Source organism: Eubalaena glacialis, chromosome 18 (genome assembly GCF_028564815.1).
Source record: "Eubalaena glacialis isolate mEubGla1 chromosome 18, mEubGla1.1.hap2.+ XY, whole genome shotgun sequence".
Taxonomy (NCBI): domain Eukaryota; kingdom Metazoa; phylum Chordata; class Mammalia; order Artiodactyla; family Balaenidae; genus Eubalaena; species Eubalaena glacialis.
Window position 1 is genome coordinate 70,232,356 of NC_083733.1, and position 14,827 is coordinate 70,247,182.

The 14,827-nt window shown below is 60.7% G+C and overlaps 2 protein-coding genes across 4 annotated transcripts; both read right to left on the reverse strand.

The window, feature by feature from the left end:
• Window positions 1-699: 699 nt before the first annotated feature.
• SLC27A5 (solute carrier family 27 member 5) lies at window positions 700-8,055 on the reverse strand. Of its 2 annotated transcripts, none has more exons than XM_061172743.1 (10): window positions 7,630-8,055; window positions 6,790-7,000; window positions 6,233-6,391; window positions 4,224-4,348; window positions 3,123-3,317; window positions 2,949-3,039; window positions 1,729-1,927; window positions 1,430-1,527; window positions 1,149-1,279; window positions 700-1,065 (listed from the first exon to the last, which is right to left on the reverse strand). In XM_061172743.1, the coding sequence occupies exons 1-10, from the start codon at window positions 8,053-8,055 to the stop codon at window positions 889-891; spliced, it is 1,812 nt and encodes a 603-aa protein (XP_061028726.1). In that variant the 3' UTR covers window positions 700-888. The 2 variants fall into 2 exon arrangements, with proteins under 2 accessions (XP_061028726.1, XP_061028725.1); XM_061172742.1 differs by having other exon boundaries at window positions 6,790-6,999; window positions 7,377-8,055.
• Window positions 8,056-9,480: 1,425 nt separating this feature from the next.
• Window positions 9,481-14,306, reverse strand: ZBTB45 (zinc finger and BTB domain containing 45). Of its 2 annotated transcripts, none has more exons than XM_061172755.1 (3): window positions 14,226-14,306; window positions 10,874-12,161; window positions 9,481-10,250 (listed from the first exon to the last, which is right to left on the reverse strand). In XM_061172755.1, exons 2-3 carry the CDS (start codon window positions 12,159-12,161, stop codon window positions 9,994-9,996), a joined length of 1,545 nt encoding a protein of 514 aa, XP_061028738.1. In that variant the 5' UTR covers window positions 14,226-14,306; the 3' UTR covers window positions 9,481-9,993. The 2 variants fall into 2 exon arrangements, with proteins under 2 accessions (XP_061028738.1, XP_061028739.1); XM_061172756.1 differs by lacking the exon at window positions 14,226-14,306 and adding an exon at window positions 13,896-14,018.
• Window positions 14,307-14,827: the final 521 nt, after the last annotated feature.

Consider the following 14,827-nt stretch of genomic DNA (forward strand, 5'->3'; position numbering starts at 1 on the left):
GACGGGGCTCCCCTGGCCCCAAGGGCAGAGAAACAGTCAATGACAACAGGAACAGCCGCATCCCGGAAGATAACCACAGGGATGGCCCGCAGTGCCTGGTCTGCTGTGCTCAGGCTGCACACAGCGCCCGGCCACCACCACTGATGAGAAGTTTCTCACAGCAAACCCACCTTAAAATGCCCAGGGACCCGTGGGGCCACGATACTGCCCCGGGGACGTCACCCAGCAACAACTGCTCCTGCTAACATCCCCCTGCCTACTGCTCCCACAATGGCCCCTAAGAAACTGTGTACTCTGTTCTCCAGAAGCCTCTGCCTCTGCTTCCCCCAGAGGGACTTGCCGCAGGGCCTTTGCACATGCACTCTGCCAGACACACTCTTCCCCCAGTCACACCCTTCCTGCCTCAGTCCAACGCCCTCTGGCCTGTGTCAGACTGCCCATCATGGCACTTCTCCCCACATCCTCCAGACCACGTCCACATCCACTGGCCTAGCCCAGCCCCAGCTGCATCAGAGGCCACAAATGACCCACAGATAGAGTTGTCTCTCCACCTGGGGTGGCTGTGGGGCTGCGGGCTCCTCCCACACCCCTGGCCTTGCCCAGACAAGGCCACTCCTCAAGAGGGGGGGACCCTGAAGTAAGTGAGGGCACCGGCCCCTGCACTCCTTGCTTGTTTCCCCATCCACACAGACGTCCGTGTACACATCCAAGTTTATTCTCGCTCTGCTGCGGGGCCAGGGTCATCCCACACTGTGCAGCTGGGGATAAGGCCAGGCTGGGGTTCCTGACGACCCCGTGCAGGTCTGGGGTGTGGGTGACAATACAAGAGGGGGTGGTGACCAGCGTTGGGCCTAGTGCCTTCGGATGTCCTGTTGGCTGACCCGAGGGTTAGAGTCTCCAGGCTCCCTCACATACTGCCCGGTATATGTCTGACGTCAGGGGCCGGAAGGCTCGGGCCCGGTTGTCCAGCAGGTACAGGGGGTCAGCAACAATGCCCACGTTGAAGCCCTCGCGCACCAACCGGGACTTCACCAGTTTGAACGTGCTTGTGATCTCCAAGGCGTCCTGCAAGGGCAGAGACTGTAACCCCGACTGTGACTGTCCCGCCGAGACCTCCCACCCACCTACTCCAGCCACGGCGAGCTCACCTGAACACGGATGAAATGCGGGGCAGCGTAGGCGGGGAGCCAAGTGCGCACGTGCTGGTACAGCCTCTGCCCGTCAAAGGCCTGGCCGGGGGCCAGCTGCACGGCAGCCATGCCCACCTTGCCCTCACATCCTGTGGAGCACATGCATCCTCGGCGGACCCACCTCACAGTGCCCGCGGCTGGCTCTCTCCCCTGGGTCCCAGCAGCCCCCCACCTGTAACAAAGCTCCGGCACCACCCACAAAGCAGTTGGCGGGTTAGAATGAGGTGAACCCTCCGCACCTGGCACAGGCACACCGTAGACGTTCACCTCCTGCAGGAAGTCCACGAGTGACAGCACGCCCTCCACCTCCCGCGTGGACACGTTCTCACCCTTCCACCTGCGGGGTTGGAGGGGGTGCTGGGACCAGGGCCCGGGAAAGGAGGCCCCGCCCCTGACCAAGCCCCGCCTCCTGGCGACTAGGCCCCATCCCCTCCGGAATTCAGAAGTCCCGCCCCTGGAAAGGAGAGGCCCCGCCGCCTTCCACAAGCCCCGCCCCCTCCAGAATCCAGAAGCCCCGCCCTGAGAAACCCCGCGGGACCGGAAGGTGTCCCCGAGGCGGTCGCGGAAGTAGAGGAAGCCTTCGTCGTCCAGGGCCAGCACGTCCCCGGTGTTGTAGTAAAGGTCGTTCGGGCGCCGCACGTTCTTCACCAACTTCCTTTCTGTGTGCTCCCGGGGCCCACGGTAGCCCAGGAAAGGTTGGTGACGCAGCACCTGGGTCAGCAGGAGCCCTGCCTCCCCTGGGGGGTAGGAGTGGGAGTCGGGCATTAGCCGTGGACGAGAACATCAGGGGCCCACCAGGCCGCGGCCGGGACTCTGCCAGAGGAGAGACAGAGAGAGACCCAGAAACAGATCCAGAGACAGAAAATGAGAGGCAGAAGGAGAGAGAAGGTGGCATCAGGGAGTCCATTAGAAATAGGGGGACCACCGCCGCGGAAAGGAACCCGGAGGAGTCTCTGCAGGGATGGTCGGGAAGGGAGACGCTAGGGGGACGGATGAGTCTTCAGATGCTGCGAAGTCGAGCTTGCGGAAGGACAATTAAGGCTCGTACTGTGTGGCCCCGCAGGGGCAGAAATAGAATCAGTGGGTGGAAATTGCAGGGAGGCAGCTGGGGTCAATATAAAGAAGATCCTTGCAATCACCAGTTATCTATCAGTGTAATGGGCTGTTCCAAGGGGTAGTCAGCAACTTTGTAGGTGTGCACATAGGGCTGGGTTCATTCACTCAACAAACTGACCGCTGGCCGTGGGCCAGACAATATGCTGGGGGTAGATATTAAATAATTGTATGTATAGCACAATACCTGCCACATAGTAAATGTTATCTAAGTATTAAAAAAAAAAGAAAGAAAGAAAGAAAAGAAATAGGGAAAGGCTAACAAGGATGGACGAGGGAGAGAGGCAGATGGTGGTGGCAAGAGAGAGATTCCGCCAGGACCTTGCAACGTCCCCGGAGAGAAGACCCTAGGAGAAGGTTCAGGACAAGAGATTGATGCCTGGGAGGATGAGACTTCCACACAAAGCTCAAGAGAACAACTCAAATGGACGAGAGGTTGAGGCAGAGCTGGGCAGAGCTGACAAGCTGTAAGGGAGAGGGCCCCGGACCGCTGTCAGACAGGCATGGGACTCAGGGTCAGGTGAGGACTGCAGACACGACCACTGGACATCAACCTCAAGGCTTTGGGTGGCTTGTTCCAGCCACGGAGGAGACTGAGGGTCTCCACCCTTCCCACACCCAGGGAAGGTTCCCCAGCCCCCATACCTGGCCTCGCAGGGATGCAGAGGCCCCAGTTGTCCCTCACAGGCTCCTCTGTCTCCATGCTGTACTGTACAAGCTCAAAGGGGGACAGCATCTGAGTGGAGGGTGGGGAGGTGTCAGCAGAGGTCCTGTGGGCTCAGCCTCAATCAGGGCCACTGTCACGCCCAACACACTCACTCGAAGGAAGCAGCTTGTCTTGCCCTGGGCCCCACAGCGCCCTGGATAGTTGACAAAGCCACCGTTGCCTTCCGTGGAGCCGTAGACTTCCCAGATCCGAATGGGGCCAAAGCGCTGCTGGAAGGTCTCCCACACTTCTGCCCGGAGTCCACTGCCAATCGCCAGGCGGACTTTATGTGTTTGGTCCTCTGGCCGCTGCAGGGACATCCCAAGAAGGGTGAGGAGGAGGTGCCCTTGGGTGTGCCCAGGAACCCTTACCCGGGAGGGCTATCTTGGGTCCTGACCTGAGGAGCTACCTGGGAGGTGATGGGGGGCCTTTACCTAGGTGATCTACCTGAGTTCTTACTTGAGCAGTTACCTGGAGTCTGTACCTGGAGAGTTACTTGCAGGGGTTACCTGCAGATGTTACCTGGGAACCTTACCTGGAGAGATATCTAGGGGTGACTGGAGGCCTCATCTGGGGTCTTACCTAGGGGAAACATCTGAGGTCTTATATGGGGGTAGTTACCTGAAGCTTTTACCTGGGGGGGTGGTTAACTGGAGGCCTTACCAGGAGGGGTTACTTGGGGGCCTTTACCTGAAGGTAACCTGGGGAGTGACTTGAAGCTTCATCTTGGGGAGTTATCTGGCAGCCTTACCTGGGCGTAGTTACCAGGAGCCTTTCCCTGAGGGGTTACCTAGAGACTATATTTGGAAGGATACCTGGGGACCTTGCTTAGAGACAGTTACCCAGGGTCCATACATCATTGATACATAGCATGAGGCCAGCTCACATCTAGTGAGTTTATCCTGAGCCACACCCTGTTCTAGGCACTTTACGTATTTAATTCTCACAATACCCCCTTGAGGTATTATTCCTGATTTCCAAAAGAGGATACTGAGACTGAGAGACGTGAAGTCACCTGCCCAAGATAGCACAGCTGATCATCAAAGCAGCCATGACTGGAAACCTTGTGTGGGACTCTGTCCGTGCCTCTTGTCTGGGGTGTTTTATTGATACCTGAGCGACCTTGCTTGAGTCCTGGACTGAATCTACCTGAGATCTTTACCTGGGATGACTCCTGGGGTGTCCACCTTGGAGCCCTAATCTTAGCAGCTCACCTGGGGAGTGTTGCACAGGTACCGCAGGACCTCGCCCACATACTGGATCACAGTCACACCGTGCTGCCGACAGTCGTCCCAGAAGCAGGAGGCAGAGAACTTGGGGGCCAGGACACAGGTCACTCCTTGGAGGGAGGAGAGGAAAGGGTTTCAGGTCATGCTTCCAAGCCACTGTGAGAAGCTGCTTTGATCACCTGGCTGTGGCCCCTGAAACCCAGGATGACATCAGGCTCACCTCTGTGTTGCTGGCCCAGCCAAAACTATTCCCATGAGAAGAGCACAGCCGAGCCTGAGTTTGAATCCCGTCTCCAGAATGTGTGAAAAGCTCGGTGCCTGGTACAAAGTGAGCAGTGCTGAATAAGGGCTGTGAGTAGGAATCACTCTGAATTGTGAAAAATGTCTTAGGAATGTCTAGCTCGGCAAATGGATAGATGGATGAATGGGTAGGTGGATGGAAAGGTGGGTGGAAGGATGGATGGGTGATGGATGGGCGGGTTGGTGGATGGATATATGGATGTTCTGAAGGATGGACACATGGATTAATACATCTTAGGGGCCACTACATCCACTCCAGGAAAGTGCTCCCTCCCTTTCTGATCCCCTCCTCTGCAGCTGGCTCTGTGGATGGCACTCTCCTTACCTCAACCCTAATCCTCAACAAAACCCCGAAAGCTAACTATCATCCCTGCACCCAAAGGGACGATGGCTCGTGTGCTTGGTGAGGTAGCAAGTATGTGTCTTCTTCGAGGCTGTATCTTGACGGAGGTGAAATATAATGCCCTCTCTGTGAAAATGGATGCTGGGTCCTTGAAAGCGATAGCTTTGTTAGCAACCCCTAGTGAAGTGCCTGGATTCTGGAAAGGTCTTCAAGAGCTGCTAAAACCAGGGGGGAGGTTGATAAGGATTTTTCCAATGAAAGCTTCCCAATTCTTCTTAGCCTAAGGTAGGATCCCAGTTTTGAGCAGCCTCCAATGTGACAAATTAGGAGGCACTTTGCACCCCACCAAGGTTCTTGACAAGAATTATTGAACTGAACCTGAAAACATCTCTAGAGGGAACATCTAGTCTACCAGGAAGTGTGGGAGGGAGAGGAGCAGAGACCAAGCAAGCAAGTACGATGAGAACAGTTTAACTGCAAAAAGACAGTAAGACAATTGGGGAAATTTTTAACATGAAGTGCACATCAGATAATATCAAAGAGTTACTGTTAATTTTTTCAGGTGTGATGATCACTCTCGTTACAGTTTTTTAAGGCCTTACCTGTTAGAGATACATACTGCAATATTCACCAACAAAAAGATAGTGTCTGGGACTTGCTCCAAAATAATCCAGAAAGCAGGAAGGGAGTACATACGAAATAAAATTGGCAACATGTTAACAATTGTTGAGGCTGGGTGAGGATATGGGAAGCGTCATCAAACTATCTGCTCTGCTTTAGTGTATGTTTGAAACTGTCCATGATTTTAAATTTTTTAAATAAAATACGAGTAAAAAGACAAGTGGGAATAAGGGGGAGGCGATAAATGAAACACAGAAGAGCAGAATGCTGATGGTGACTGAAGCTGGGTGTTGAGTACTTGAGGATGCATGTAGAGAATTTTAGAAATTTTTATATTTCAAAATTTTCCATGTTAAAATTTCAGGGAAAAAAAACAAAAAAACAAACCACAACAACAACAAAAAAAACGACCAGCGCAGTCTGTTGACTGAATTCATGGTCAGGTGTCTAGGGAGACAACCTGATGGAGTGCTTGGTGAGTGTTCCCTCACTGGCTCCGCCTGTGACGATGACAGATATGAGTGACCAACACTCATATCAGCTCTTTCACCTCCTGACCACAGCACAGCCATTAAGGACGGTCTGGGTGTCCAACCCTCTGTCCAGGTAGCCCTGGGGCTCGCTGTCCCTTGTCGAAGGTAAGAACCTGGGGTGCTGGGTAACCTCTGGGGCCTTGACATCCAGTCTGGCAGTCCTGTGGATTGGGGGTGGTCCCCAGAGAAGGGCTTACCAAGCTCCAGGCAGCTAAGGACCCCAAGGACCAGCCCCATCGTGTGGTACAGAGGCAAGACCGTGTAGACCACGTCATCAGCTGTGACCCCACACAGGGTCAGCATCCCGCTTATATGCAGCACCCGCTCATACGTGAGGATGGCTGGCTTCGGGAGCCCTGGGGGATGAAGGAATGGGAAGAGTGGGGTGGTGCATGGACAGCACTCGAGGCACCTGCAGGCAGGAGTGGGTCTCCAGGGTCAGGTCTGCGCAGTCAGGGGTTTGAGGCTCCCGAAAAGTGGTCAAGCATGGGACCTGTGGGTGGGTTTGGGGAGGACAAGTTGGACGAGTTCAGAGGCTGAATTCCAAAGTTCAGGGTTTCAGCGGCTGTTTACTGGGCAGAGGCAGGATTCTGGCACTGACCATTCAGATAACACTGGGGGTCAGAGTTCGGCCAGGTGTCAAAATCAAAGGGCAGGATGGGTTTCAGAGGTCAAGTTTGAGGCACAGGTCAGGCTTGGAGTCATGTCAGCAGAAGGGTTCAGAGGTTGGGCTAGGACTGCTGGGCGCCCTCACCGGTGGTCCCTGAGGTGTAGATGAACAGGGCTGGGCTTCTCAGCTTGATCTCAGCTCGAAGGTCAGCAGGCACGGGGTCTGAGGGTGCAGCATCCAGGGCAGCCCCCAGAGCCCTCACCCCTGGCGTGGGGGAGGAGTGGCTGAGGTAGAAGCAGCGGATGTTCTCTGCCTGCAGCTTGGGAAGGACCTCCTCCAGGTTCTCCCGGAGGTCTGTGGGAATGCGTCAGAGGACGAATTTAGAGGAGGCCCACCTTTGAGGTGGGGGGGGGGACCCGAGATGTGGGAGAGGAGCCCACTGCCAGCCATGGAGGAAGCAGCCAGCAGAGAAGAGCACCTGCCTTATCTGTAAAGAACCCCGTAATTAGTATTTGGGGGCAAAAAAAAGTTGAAATAGCCATGTTGAAGAAAACACAAAGCAGAACTCTGGTGCCCTCAGAATTACTTTCCAGCAACTAAGTTTTGGCCCTAATTGCCTGGGGGTGGGTGAGGGGCACGGAGCTCTTGCCCAGCCCCCACCAGGACCCTCTGAACTGCAATCCTCCACGTCCCCACCGCATCCGACCTCCGCTGGTCTCTGAGATCCTCACCTGGGTCCACCACCAGCACCCGAGCCCCAGAGCTCAGCACCGAGTGCACCAGGGGCGCCCCCCGGCCGTGCGGATTAATCCAGGCCACCGGACAGCCCAGCTTGGCCAGCCCGAGCCACAGGCCCAGGGCAGGAATGGTCTGTGAGGGCAGCACGAGGAGGGCGGTGGGCTCCTGAGCACGGGGCCCCGTGGCGCCGCCCAGCTCGGCCTTCATGACCCACGCCGCCCGGCAGGCCCTGGCGTCCAGCTCCCCGAAGGTGACCGACCGGCTCCCTGGCCCCGTCCACACCAAGATCGCGCGCCCTGGCTGCGCTCGCACCCGCCGCTCGAAGGAATCTACGAAGGTGTCAGGTGGCTGGCGGCTCAAGCGCGCCCAGATGTTCAGGCCCAGGCGGAGAATCTTGAAGACGTAGGCCAGGTCTGCAGGCAGCCAGCGCAGCCCTGGGGGCGGCTGCGTGGGCAGCAGAGCCAGCGTGAGGGCCGCAGCTGCCAGACTCAGCCAGTGGGGCATCCAGGGGCCGAGCCAGGGCCACGCCAGCACAGCCAGGCCCAGCAGCACACAGCAGGCGGAGTCTCCCAGGAGCCAGCGCAGGGCCAGGGCCACTGCTGCAGGCCATGCGGACTGCCCCAGGCCTCGCAGCAGCAACAGCAAGAAGGCCAGTCGTCCCCAGATGCCCATCGTACCGGCTCCTGCCTCAGGGAAATGTCCAGGAATGCCCACCTCTTGCCCGGGCTGATGACCCGTCAGCCCCACCCCCTGGCGGTGACCCAGAGGCTGTTGACAAGGTGGTGGCTCCAGGACTCTGCCTCCAGCCCTTCTTAACCCCAACTCTTTGTTTCACTCTGCCTGGTCTTCCGCATGGTTCCAGCCCCTCTGCCTCTGTCCCCACGCTGTGCCCCAGGCACTTGGGAAATAGGCAGAAATCCCTCTCTCAGGAAACTGAACTTCCAGCCATGCCAAATGCAAATTCAGCAGGATAACAGGGCAGCTCTTTGTAAGCACTGCCTTCCCATCTGCAAACCTCACCAGGAAGTTCTCCTGTGGCACCTACTTAATCTGAATCCTCCGGGAGATGGGGCCTGGCCGGGATGAGCCCCCAGCCTCCTGCCAGGTACACAGCAGGTGCTCAGTAAGCCCTTGAACACCTGCAGTGCCCGAATTCAAACCCAGCTCTGATCCCCAACACATGTGGTCCACTCTGACTCTCTGCCTTACCCTTGGCATCAATGGGGACCATGCTCAGGGTTCAGGAGGCTGAACTCTGCCTGGAATGTGGGTCTGGCAGTCTATGCACGGTTGGACCAGGAAAGCCTTAGCCCCCCTCCTCTGGGAGGCAGTCACAGGGGGTAGCGCAGAGAAACGTTGCCATTGGCCTAGGATCACGGCAAGCCGGGCTACTGGAGCGCCCTACAGGCCACACCGCCCTCACCGGCTCCAGATACTTTGGACCGGGGTGCCCAGGCCACGTGCCGACAGTGTGATGGGGGCACGCGAAGAGTAGCCTCGAACTGACACTGCCTGGCCATCTTCCGCAGCCCAATGGGCAGCCCAAGGGTCCCGGCTGCCGCTTTCTGCCCTGCCCCCATCCCAGCCCTGCCTGGCACTTCCGACCTTGCCGGCCAGGACAGCTATCCTGGGGCTCGGACCCCCTAGTGGCAGCCTGGCCCCAAAGACCCCTTGGATCCCCAAAAGTGAGGTGCTCAACCATCATGCCCATCGGGACAGGGGAGGAGAAGTCTGAAGGCTAGAGATTCTGTCTGGAAGATCTGGGGGGAGGGGCCTCGAAATCTGTATCTTGGGTGGCAGCAGCTGGGATTGTGGCTGCGAATTTCCCACACGTGGCCTCCCTCTCCGAGACCCGCCTGTACCCCTCCCCACAGGACCGAGGGCTCTGGGAGAGTCAAGCGCCAGTCATACGTGCACCCCACTTCCACCCAGAGAACAGAGACACGAGATGGCAAAGCGGATCATCCGCTCGCAGCCCAAAGGAGCCCAGGGAGCAGCGGGGATGCTGCCCAGGGACAGGGGCACTGAGGCCCGACACCCACAGACGGTCTATGAGGAAGAGCAACACACGGGTCCGGGAGCTCACGCTTCCGGGTTTCGGCCCCACGGCCCACAGTCCTTTATTACAGAGCAGGGGTCCCAAGACCAGGCCTCAGTCCATGATGGGCCCACCTGAGACGCCCCAGGCGCCAGATGAGGGAGGATTAGCTCGGGTCGGGGAGGGGGAGACATTTCTCGGCCTGACACAGGGGCAGGGGAGCACATCCCACCCCACTCATGGGAGGGGAGGTGCGTGAACCAGAGTCGGAGCCATGAATCCTGGGCCCCGCACCATGGTTGAGCCCTAGTTCAGGTTGGAGATGATCCAGTTCTCAGAGGTGGTCGGGTCCCTGACCATCCCCAGCCAGCCCCCACCCGGAGGGCCGAGTACGTAGGAGGAGAGCAATAAGGCGGGCTGGGCTGGAGAGAAGGGTGGAAGCAGGAGGAGGGCCTGCTCTCAGGAGAAAGCGTGGGCTGGTGGCGGGAACGTGGTCAAGTGGCCGCGGCAGGCGTGACAGCGGTGGGGCTTGACCGATCCGTCGGTGGGCGTGGCCAGGCCCCAGGCCCGGATCAGGGCGCAGGGTGCGCGGCCAGGTGGCGCTCCAGCAGCGCGCGGTGCGAGAAGACCTTGCCGCAGGCGGGGCACGGCGCGCGCTCCGGCCGGTGGGTGCGCATGTGCACGTTGAGCGAGCTCTTCTGCGTGAAGCGCTTGGCGCAGACGGCGCACTGGAAGGCGCGCACGCCCGTGTGCGTGACCATGTGCTTGAGCAGGTAGTCGCGCAGCGAGAAGGATCGCCAGCACACGGCGCACTGGTGCGGCTTCTCCCCTGCGGGCGACAGGGCGGGCAGCAAACTCAGGTCAGCTGGGAAGGGGCCCCGGGGCGCCTTTGCCGGGCAGGGACTCCCCTCCCCAACCGGACCAGCCATCCACCCGGAATCCCCCCGCCCGGCAGCGACGCCCCTCTCCCCGACCCTTAGGGTCATACCGAGATGCCACTGCCTGTCTGTGACCCACAACTCCAACAGGTAGCCTCCCAGCGGGGAACCCCGCAGGTCTGGGACATCGTTGCCCACCGAGGCTGACCACTCAGGTCTACCCCCACCTCCAGGGACCTTCCCACCCCCAAACCGCACCGTGCCTGGCACAGGGCCGGGCTACCCCTCCCCCATCCCTGCCACGCTCATAGAGCGTTCTGGACTGTCTGGTCGCTGGCCACCATTCTGGGGACAGTCTAGCAAGGCCCAGCACCCTGACACTGGGAAAGACCCCGGCATACCTGCCCCCTCCCTGCTGGTTGCTATCATGTCCCCGGGGTGACAGAGTAGGCTGCCCCCCTCCCCCTGAATCAGAGAGGGGGAGACAGGCTGTGTTTGACCCCTAGGGTCATCAAGTATTAACAAAAAGCCTATCTCCGATGATCAAGGGGCTCAGAGACCCAGCCCGGCTCACCCGAGTGGATGAACATGTGCTTGGTGTAGTTCTTCCGGGAGCTGAACGTCTTGTGGCAGTGACTGCACTCATAGGCGGGCGGCTCGGCACCCGGGGCGCGCACAGGGGTGGTCAAGGGGGCTGCGCTGGGAGCGGCCGGTGGGGCCGGGGCCTCCCCTAGAGGCGCGCTGGGAGCTGCGTCCGGCTGGAGCGCTGGGTAGAAGGCGGGTGGGGGCGCAGGGGCCGGCCCCGAGGGCGCGGGAGGGGGTTGCGCTGGCGGCCCGGGAGCGCCCAGATGAAAGGGGAAAAGCGCGACGGGCGGCCCGGGGGTCTTCACGCCAGGTGGGCGGGGTCCGGATAGGACACAGTCGGGCGGGGCAGGGGTCTCGGCGGGACAGCCTTCAGGGGCGGTTTGATCTCCGTCTTGCCAAGCGGAGACGTAGCTGTCGGGGAACACGTCCTCGGCAGCCGAAGTCCCCCGGAGGAAGTCCCTCCCGGCGCCGCCGTAATCGGAGAGGCCGGCGGGCGCAGGCGGCTCCTCGCGCGCGCCGTCCGCGGCCGCGGGTAGGAAGCCGGCGGCGCAGTCGGGGAAAGAAGGGGGCGCCTGGCCCTCACCCGGGCCGCCGCCTTCGCCATCCTCGCCGTCGATCTCCTCATCGGTCTCGTCGTCGTCGTCGTCGTCCCCGCCGTCGTCTGGGGCAGCGGTCAGGGCAGGGTCGGCATCCGATCCCTCCGCCTTGGCAGGCGCGGGGGGCGCGGGCAGCTGCAGGCGCGCGGGCTGGCGCTGCTTGCGTGTGTGCGCGGCACCGGGGTGGCCCGGGGGGCGCGCGGCCAGCAAGTGGCGCAGGCGGTGGCGCAGCTGCGCGGGCGCGAGCGGCGGGGGCACGGGCGTGGGCAGGGGCGCGGGCGCGGGGGTGCCCGGGGCAGGGGCGCGGGCGCGGGCTATGATTTGCGTACATTCGTCTATGACCGTCTGGATGCGCAGCACCGACGCGGCCGTGAGCACCTGCAGCGCTTCGCCCTGCGCCACCACGAGCGAGCCGCTGTAGAGGAACTCGACGAGCTGGCGCACCGTCTGCGCGGGCACCACAGGCGGCACGCGGATCTCAGAGTGGCCGAGCAGCAATTTGTCCTGGAAGAAGGGCGAGCCGGCGGCCAACACGCAGCGGTGTGCACGCAGTGAAGCCTCGCGGATGCGCACAGTCACGTCACAGAAGTGCCCACCCAGCCGCTGCCCGTTGAGGGTCTCAAGCAGGGATCGGGAGAAGTTCTGCAGGTGAATGTGGTGCACTGCCTCCGCCGCCGCCATCTGCACCGGACGAGCGGGTGTGGGCAAGAGGAAGTCAGCCAGGGACCCCCCTCTGCCCCAGCGTTCCCATCCCTTCAGCGGGACAGGGCCCAAGGGTGAACCACACCCCCAGGCTTCAGGAACCCCAACCTTCTCCAATGCCCCTGGCCCCTCGAAGTCCTGCTTCCCAACAGACGCAACACAGCAGGACTCCCTGCCCCCACCCCAGGACTTCTGCAGCCCCCTCTACCTCTGCAGCCCCCAGCACACCGCTGTGGGAGGGCTGGGGATACCAAACGTTTGCTGCCCTCCGGTCTTGCTTACTGCCAGCGTGGGGAGCTCCAGGGCTCGCTTCCCCTATTTTGCCCCACCCGCCCTTCCCGGAACTCTGGTATCCATAGCCTTCCCCACATCCTCCTCTGACAGGACACCCTGTGGAGAAGAGGGCGGGGACCCCTATCTAGAAAAGGCTTCCGTGTCTCACCCACTCCCCACCCTGCTGGCTGCGACTCCCACCACGAGTGGCTTCTTTTTGATCTCCCCTTGATACAGCCCCCAACCTTGGAACATCCAAGGCCCTGTGCAGACCGAGGTCTGCTGCCTCAGAACCTGGCTACATTAACTAGTGTATATGGAAGTCTTCGCAGGGGTGCAGCTGGCATGAACTGCCTCTGGGGCTAAGCGATTCGGGGTGTGCATAGTCACACAGAGTTGAGACTAGGTTGGGCCTTAGCCTAGCAGGTGCCCTGCGGGAGGAAAATACATGGTCTCTGGCCCGCTCCAGCACAGCTAGCGGGAGATGCCTCCTGCAGCCTGATGCTTCCTGGAATCTTGATTGGGCCTGTGGGGCGCAGGGTGTGGGTGAGGCGTAGAGAGGGGGCTTGTGGACTGTGCAGGGGTGTGTGATTGGCTGGGTGCAGGTGGAGCAGCACAGGCCTCAAGATCAGCAAGGCTGAGCAATATGGACCCTTCTTGGTAAACTGTGGCCTCGAAATCCCAGCACTGCCCACCCTCAGGCACTGGAAAGGGAAAGGGGTACCGCCCCCCAGGGAACAATGGGCATCTGAGAAGCTCAGCTACTTCACCATCAAACAGGCACCGTGCTGGCTTGGCCTCAGTTTCCCCTCTATCTTAGATACCTGGCTCACCCCGCACCCAGGCCACACACACCTCCAGTCTAGGGGAGGAGCATCAGTAGGGACACAGGACACACTCTGAGACCCACCCACTCTGCACCAGCCTGGCTCAGGTGAGGCCTCTCTTAACCCCTCGGGGTCTACTTCGGTCTCAGACTCACCCCCTCGGGCGCCTTACGCCCAAACAGCCTTTCCTTTGCTGGGGCCATTCATGATCCATATCTGACCCCTCAGACCACTTTGCACACCTCCACTGCCCCAGTAACCTCCTCGCGTCCCCCCACCTCCCGGTCTATTCCCGACGCGACAGCCAGAGGGAGCCTGTTCAGACCTAACAGATCGGGACCCTCCTTAGCTCAGAGCTCTCCAGGCAATTCCTTAAACAGGCCAACCCCGCACGTACCGTCACCTCTGCCACAAGCACCCTTCACCGTCTTTTTTCACCCAGCACCTAAAGGACTTCAAATCCGTGCCCGGGCAACGGGGGCAGAAACCTGCGCCTCAATCCGTAGGGACTGAACCCCTCCTCTTCCGATCCACCCCCGCCGTGCTCCCCAGCAGGCTCCAACTATAGTGCAGGTGCAGCAGAGCCTCTGGGCGCCTCGGAACAAAGGCCCACCTTGAGACGCTGCACCCAGGCGTCCTCGCCACCACGCCTTTGCCCACGCCATGCACTTTGCTCCGAGCACCCTCTCCCGTTCTCTGCGCCATTGCCCGCGCCTCACCCTGAGTCCAGCACCCCCTCCTCTGATCTGCTCCGGCTGCGCCCGCCCCAGCCCCGGCCGACTAGGTTTCCCGCCTCCGCGCTCTTGCCCGCGAAGTGCCCCCGTCCTGCAGCGCCCCCTCACGTCTGCGGCGCGCGCTCCAAGCCTAGCGCGGGCGCCCCTCCCCTGGCACGCCCCGGCCTCCCCGCCGGTCCTGCGGCAGGGGGATGCCCGCCTGACCCCACCTCCGGCTCCTCCTCAGGCACCAGGCCGGGCGGTGGCCGCCTCCAGCTCACCACTTTCAAGGCCGCACTTCCGGGCCCCAACGCCGGCGGAACCAAAGTCTGCCGCTGCAGCGGCGCGGCGAACCACTAGGTCAGAGCAATTTTCCGGTGTCTCCATGGAGACTAGTCGCCGCTGCAAGGTCGCACTTCCGGCCAAAGTCGCAGGGGCTGGGACAACCAGGCAGTGTCGCCCTAGAGACGGGGCGGGGGCGGAGCCTGTGCTGTCAATCTGTGGGCCGCGCCCACTCGCCTGTGCTGCGGGGCGGAAGAAGGTGAGAGGGAAAGAGGGCGGGAGGGCGGTCGGCTCCGAAGACCCTGGCGGGTCCCGGCAGGTTTAAACCCCACTGCACCCCAGCCTTCCACCCATATGGATGGAAGCAGCAGTAGGGCTCGCCCCTGGTGTCGGACTCCAGCCCGAGTGGGGCCCGGGGGCTGCAAGTGGGATGTGGGAGCGGACGCCAACTCGGGCCGGCCCTGAGCCTGGGTCCCAGGTAGAAGATGGAGGCAGCCAGACTCGATGCCCCTACACCAGGCCCACCTGGCCCAGGGCGAGTAGTGTTCAC